The 7,305-nt window shown below is 55.6% G+C and overlaps 1 protein-coding gene across 1 annotated transcript in view; it reads right to left on the bottom strand.

Moving 5' to 3' along the window:
* Positions 1–7,305, bottom strand: part of FAM83F (family with sequence similarity 83 member F) — a 49,473-nt gene that overhangs the window by 10,955 nt on the left and 31,213 nt on the right. The window contains 1 exon segment of the mRNA XM_045290979.1: positions 509–676. Coding sequence (XP_045146914.1) covers positions 509–676 — 168 coding nt within the window.

Below are 7,305 nucleotides of genomic sequence, written 5' to 3'. Positions count from 1 at the left end.
CGCCCGCCACAGAGCGTACCCGGATGTTCTATGGAGAAGGACAGAGCCACCGAGTTTGAACCAGGTCCTCACTGGGCCCCGGATGCTCCCTGCAGCATCCTGCCCCCTCACTGGCTCTGTGCTTCCCAAGGCTTGATGGGAACCCCGTTTGGAGAGTGGGAAGGAGTCAACCACTCAGTTTGGGCACGGGCATGCCCGGGGCACCCTGCCTGCCCCCAAGGGCCTCCAGGAGACAACCCCAGTGGACTGAGGTCACCAGCACTCTCGGTCTGGGCCAGTGCTGTCCCCGTCAGTGAAACAGTCCCCTCTGCAGAAACAAAAACCGAAGCTGGGCATGTGACTTAGCGGCCACCCATCTGTGTGGCACAGCTTTACAGAGAAGGAAAGGGGCCGTGACCCTGAAGTGCCCCTGAGCCCCTGAACTGGGGACGAGGCAGACAGCGGAGCCAGAGGAGTATCTTTGGGGTATGTGTGTGTGTGTGTGTGTGTGTGTGTGTGTGTGACACACCCGGATCCGGAAGTCAGTGAGCTCCAGGCCCTGACACATCTCCAGGAAAAACTTCACGCCAGCCTCATCCAGGATGATGTACACTGGGACACGGCGCTTGTAGGCGGCGTCGACGATGTCTTGGAAGATTTCGCGGTCGGTGAAGAGGTCCATGACTACAGCAATGACCTGGACCAGGCACCGGAGAGACATACTGTGACACAGGCCCACAGACAGCCCCTGCCTCCTGCCCCCAGCCCCAGAGGACCAGCTCAGCCTGCAATAACTGGAGCCCAGGAGCCAACCTGCCACCCCAGGCACCATCCAGGAGCCAGTCTGACCGGATGTAGGCTGGGTGTTGCCTGAACCCGCTCCCCCCCTTGCCCTAGGAATTTTCCAGCTGCTCTGCAGAAGCAGGTCAGAGGCCTTAGGAGGCCGAGGAAAGTTGGCTCTGACGCCCTGGAGCATCCAGCAGGGGCAGGGGCAGGGGGTGCTATGTGAAGGCACAGGGGAAGGACTGGCCCTCCTAGGGTTTACACAAGTCATCGGTCTGATGGGAACGTGCGCCACATTCTTGGCAGGCCTGGGCTGGGCACTGATCTCCCTGCACTGTGCAAAAGCCCTGGGCTTCCCCAAGGGCCAGCCGGGCAGCTCAATTCCCCAACCACTCCGATCCTATCCCATCCTCCAATCAGAGGCAATTGCCCACCTGGAAGGCCAGGCCCTCTGCCACCTGGGGGCAGGCCTGCCATCCCACCCTTCCAGCGGCCTCAGAGAACAGTGAGACACCGGGCTTTAAAGGGCTGCTGCTTTCAAAGGGGGGCCAGGCTGTTCTTCCAAGATACCTTTGTGTGGAACGGAACCTCCCACCTCCGAGCCGGTGACTGAGCGTGCTGCTGTTACTACCTGTGGACTCCTTCCTGCCCTCGGCTCCCTCCATTTTCCTTCACAAGCGTCCCCCACTTGTCACCCGGGCCTTCTTGGGGGCCCAGGCACTGTGCCATGATGCAGAGGGGAAGGTGTGGGCTCCGGGGGGGGCAGAGAGAGAGAGCTGCTTTCAACGTAGCCCTACTGTTCAGTGTAGGTAGCCCAGGGCTTCCAACCATTTCAGCCGTGGCCGGTGGCAAGGAGGCAGGTCAGCGCTGCGCAGCCACCTGATCTCCTGCGTGGGAAGCAGGCGGCTGGCCACCGCTTTGGGTGAGTGAGGGCCCTGCCGCGTGTCTCGGAAGGGGGTCTAAATCCGCCCGGCAACAGATTTGGCTGCGGCACAGTGTATACGCCGCCCTGGTATCCATCCGCCGGCCAGGGCTTGGACTGCGTTGAACTGGTTTGATGCCCTGCGGTAGTAACCTTAGGCAGGTGGCTCTATGGCCCTCTGTCTTCTCGTCCGCAAAGCGGGGAGACCCTGTACTTGACGCATGTGCTGTGAGGACGAGAGACTATGCTTGTGAACACCACATGCAAGAGCATGTGTGTGTGTATGAGTGTCTTTGTGTGCTCGCGCACAGTGGGCCCTCCAGGCATGGCAACTGGGGCAGTGTGCTGGCCAGCAGAGCTGGGGTGGTAGGACTGTGAAGGGAGGCCAGTCAGGCCGGCTGTGCCACCTCCACCACTGACCAGTCAGTGCGCAGCTTCTTCAGCAGTGACCCAGGCCATCACAGCAGCACCCACCCTGTAGGAATGTTGCAAGGACACGGTGAAATAAACCATGGAAGTGCTAGCACCGTGCCAGGCACAGGCTAAGCTCCGTATGTACCCCCCTCCATCGTCATCGTGGTCACCTGTCACCATCACCATTATCGTCACCCTCTCCAGCACGTTCAGGCTTCTAGTTCTCAGGGCACCCTGACCCCACCACCCAAGGCTCCTCCTAGCCTCTCCGTGTCAGACTCAATTGCACACAAGTAACATCTGAACCCCATGGGCCGAACAAGGATCTAAGGGCAGCTAAAGGCAACAATCCCACTTCAACAGGTTAATCCAGTTGGAGTGATCCAACGTTTGCACAGAGTAGTAACAACATGAGGGAGAAGCAGATCAAGGCCTTCACAGATGCATGAGTGACGTGCTGTGGGTTCAAAGGAGAGAGAGAAGGGGGAGAGAGAGAGAGAGAGAGAGAGAGAGAGAGAGAGAGAACACGAGCAATTACTTCCAGCCTGTGGCGAATATAAACAATGTCCCAAGGAAGCTGAAATCTCAGGTGTGGGCAGCCTTTGGCCTCATGAGAACGAGCGGGGAGGAAGGCCCCGTCCAGGAGTGCAGGGCTGGGGGCTGGTCTACCAGGCAGAGTGTGCAGGCTGTGGCCACACAGAGTGCTGGGGGGAGAATGCTCAGAGGAGGTCACTTACTGGTCTTAGCCTGTGCCCAGCACTGCACTGGACAATTTCGTGGCTTATTTTAAGGTGTCCCGGGGACAATCCCATAGGATCAGGCTGCTGTGATGGCCTAGGTCAGTGCTGAGGAAGCTGGACCCTGAGGAGGAGATGCAGCAGAACCCCCCCCCCCCAGCGCCCCCCATAGTCTTTGCCTGCTCAAGGCAAACCAGTACAGTTGCTGTCACACCGACTCTGACCCCACAGGGTTTCTCCTGGCTGATTTGTTGGCAGATCGCCAGGTCTTTCTTCTGAAGTGCCCCGGGTGGGCTCGAACCACCTCTGCCGCTAGCAGCCGCACACATTAGTGGTTTGCACCACCCCAGGGCTCGGATGCACACAGGGGCATGTGGCCTAACAGGGCCCGGGGGATGGGGGTGGGTGGAGCATTTCAGGCACAAGGAACAGCACAAAGGCACGGAGGACAGGACCCGACATGCACTCTACACTTGCCGCTGCAGGCTGGCCCAGTGCTTTATGCAGCCTTCCTGCCTTGACCCTCACAACTATTTCACACGGCAGGATTGTGATTCCCATTTTCCAGATCAGGAAGTAAGCGCCCGAGGGGTGATGTGATGTGTCTAAGGCTCCACTGCTAGCGTGTGGCAGGGCAGGGATTTGAACTCAGGTCCTTCTGACTCCATTTCACGGTGTTGTCCTGCCTCACATGGAGATAGGGCCATTGGACGTTTCTCTAGAATCCTCTATTGGTTCTTTGAGAAGACTAGACAGGATAGACAAGCTCCTGGCGACATGGCCAAAAGGGGAAGGGAGGCAAATAAAACACCAAATGAAAAAGGAGAAATAACTACAGGTGTAACGGAGTAGAGGAGCAGTGACAATGGTAGAAAAGACTATGAGGGCCATGAGTGGATTTGAAAATGCAATGACACGGGTTATATGCTTATGAAGTGAATTAGACTATGCTATAATCAGTAAGGTGTAGCTTAAGGATGAAAGAATGATTCTGCATTAGGAAACATTAATGGGATCATGGAAAGGGAAATCACTTAGTTATCTTAATTTTGTTCTTCAAAAAATTTTTTGATAAAGCTATAAGAAATTTTAAGAAAGTTATAAAGAAATTTTCCTAAGAGTAATCATGACAGGCACCTTCCTTAACTTGATAAAGGCTATCTACCCAAACCCACAGGAAATAGCATGTTTAACAGTGAGACAGAGTCAGGCAGACACACAGATTTCAGGTGCTTTGTTAGGATTATCTTAAATCTGGAGCAAGCAGAGGATACCCACTAGCGACACAAACACAGTGGTGGAGAGCCTGACCATTGTAGTAAGACAAGAAAAATAAGATACACTAAGTGGAGGAGACAAAACTACCAGTATTTAGAAATGATTTGATCATTTTTGTACAAACCAGTAAAATCAAGAGAAAAATGACAAAAGCAAAAGAATTAGACAAAATGACAAGATACAAGAAAAACGCCTGTAATTCAGTGACACCTACTCCGGCAATACTCAAGTCCAAATAATCATAGAAGTAGGACTCATTCTCCAAGGCAATTTAAGCACAAACCATCCGTACAAAGAGAGTCCTCAGGACTCAATGATTACGTCGCTCGGGCGGCCAACCCAACGGTCAGAAGTTCAAGCCCACCAATCACTCAGCAGAGGGAAGACGCGGTGGTCTTCCTGTGCCAAGGCAGACAACCCAAGAACCCCTACGAGTCAGCTCTACTCTGTGGGGTCACTATGATGCGGAAGCGGCTCCCTAGCAGTGAGTTTGTAAGAATGGACACCGTCATGGACAAGCGTTGAGAACACTGTCGCCATCGAGCCAATCCCAACTCCCAGGGACTCTGCAGGCCCGAGAACTGTTTCTTAGGGGTTTCCAAGATTTATAGCCTCATCTGTCTCCCCAAAAGCAGTTGGTGGGTTTGAACTACTGACCTTGTGGTTAACAGCCCAACACCTAACCCTCGGCACCACCTGGGCTCCTGAAAACACTATGGAAACGAACCCAACCAGTGAAACTCACTGCTAGCAAGTTGATGCTGACTCCTAGCAACCCCAGGGGCCAGGGTAGAACTGCCCGGTGCTTCTGAGACGGCAGCTCTTTATGAGAGTAGAAAGTCCCACAGAGTAGCTGGTGGTTTCGAACTGCTGACCTTGCAGTTAGCAGCCCAACATGTAACCACCATGCCACCGGGGTTCCTCTGAAAACACTATGAAAGGACATAAAAACACAGGGCAAAACTAGAGAAGGTGGCTGCCTGTGGGAAGGGAAGGAGGTGGGACGTCGAGTCCCCCAGGTGGGGCATCCATAGGTGAATGATGGCAGGGTACCAAGAACTGAGGCATACAATTGGTTTTTTGCACCTGAGGTGCCCCCACCGACCCCCCTCGACCTTCAAGTTGTCCAGGGTAGCTGAGAATTCAGGGTGAGGATGGGGCGGGGCTCAGTGGAGGTAGGGGTGGTGTGGTGTGTGTGTGTGTGTGTGTGTATGTGTGAAGGTGGATTGAGGGCAGTGGTCACAGCAGAGCCAGGCCTCCTTCGCTCTGAGACTGTACTGCCGTCTTGAGGTGTCCTTGCCGTCTTATCTCTGGGGTGCTGCCGGGGCCAGAGTCCACAGTCTCCTCACGCCACTGGAAGAACTCCCACGGCAGCCAGCTGCATCCGAGTGGCTCACATTGGAAGCTGGTGACCCGGTGACCATTGTGTGACTGTGTTGAGGCTTTTGACTTGTTTTCTAGCCTGGCCTCCCCTGCCCTGCTCCCCCCACCACTCCCCGACCCGCTAAGAATTTGAGGTGGGGGTGGGGGGCAGACCAGAGAGGAAGAAGGCAGCTCAGGAGCTTGGTCTTTGGCACCCTGCTGAGAGCCACCCATCTGTGTCACTACCCATGAAACACTGAAATATCTGTAGTCAAAAGAAAGAAATCAATTGCTGGCTGACTTGTGCAATCTAGTCACGCAGCAGAAGTGATAATCACCCTCGGCTCTGGTCTCTGGGGGGCCTCCCCCCCTTGCCTGACATTCAGCTCTTCCGCAGCAGGCCCAGGAAAACCAGTCCCCTGCTCCCTGGCTCCCAGGGAGCCATCCCGGTGGAAGGTGGTTGCAGGCTCAGAACCCTGGGAGGAGAGAGAACCCCCCTTTTCTCCCAGCTGGCCCTGGCTCCCAGCGTCCCAGCTGCTTGTCCACAGGCAGGCTCAGCCAGGGGAGATGGCTGTGGTTTTGAGAAGCTGTCGCGGGCACACTGGCAGAGAGGCTGTGATGTAATGCTTCTCATCAGGTGTTTGGTTAGCATGACATCTCCTCCTTTGATACCCTGCATGAGCGGCAGGGGTGGCCAGCAGAATCCCCTCTACCTGCCACTCAGCTTTAATTAAACTGCCAGCTTTCCTAATTCCCTCTCTGGGCTCCTTAATTACCATGGATAACAAGGCGAACAAGGAGGGCTTCACCTTCCCCGGCACACACCGTCACCCCAGGGTGGCCTGGCTGCAGATGGCTGGGTGCTGCCTCTTTGCTGGACTGAGCTGGCTATCGGACTGCTGTGTGGCCACACGCCTAGGGCAACTGCCACCTGGGCATCTTCACCTGCCTGGCCCGCAGGTACTTTGAAATACAGCACCTGAACTCATGCCCTCCACACCTGGTCCTCTCAGTCACCCTGCTGGAAACTCCGAGGCTATTCAGCTGCCTCTCCCTGCACTGACCACAGCCTACAAGGCATCCAGTCTGTGCAAGTCCACCTCCTCCTCCCACCTTCTTTGGGTCAGCTCCTGTCTTCTTCCCACCGGCCCATCTCACGGTTCCCTGACCTCCTGGGGCAGCTTCCTACCTGGCCTCTGTGACTTTGTTCCACCAAGATCCACTCTCTGCGGCAGCCACCCATCTGAAACACAGACTGATGAACGACAAACTCAACCCGACCCCTAGGCGCCTGCTCCGGGGTCAGTAGCTGAGCACACAACTGTGTGAGCCCCCGAGGAGAATGTCACGACCCTGGTTAGAAACAAACCTTTGAGTCCAAACGAAACTCAAACCAAGCTCACCGCCCTAGAGTTGATTCCAACGCAGGGTGACCCCATAGGACGGAGCTGAACTGCCTAGGTGGGTCTCCGAGGCTGTAAATCTTTAGGGGAGCAGAGAGCCTCATCTTTCTCCTATGGAGCCGCTGGTGGGTCCACAGTACGGACCTCACGGGTCGTAGCCTAACACACTGCCCCACTGGGCCACCAGGGCTCCACAAAAGGCTCAACTGCCTGACCTTGGATCCAAAGGCCTTATGACCAGCCTCTTGAGCTTCACCTCGGGCCTCGTCCCACCTTGACCCTTGGTTTGCAGCGCTGCGGAACGAACTACTTCCCTTAGCATAGATAGGGGTTCTCCACCATAGCCTTTGGACTTGTGTGTGGGCGTGGGCACGCTGTCCTGTTCGTTGTAAGATGCTCAGCGGGCATGTCAGTAGCATCGCCCCAG

The sequence above is a fragment of the Echinops telfairi genome, unplaced genomic scaffold (assembly GCF_000313985.2).
Source record: "Echinops telfairi isolate 266 unplaced genomic scaffold, ASM31398v2 ScPeMD7_2;HRSCAF=8, whole genome shotgun sequence".
NCBI lineage: Eukaryota > Metazoa > Chordata > Mammalia > Afrosoricida > Tenrecidae > Echinops > Echinops telfairi.
This window is presented reverse-complemented; position numbering and strand designations above follow the sequence as displayed.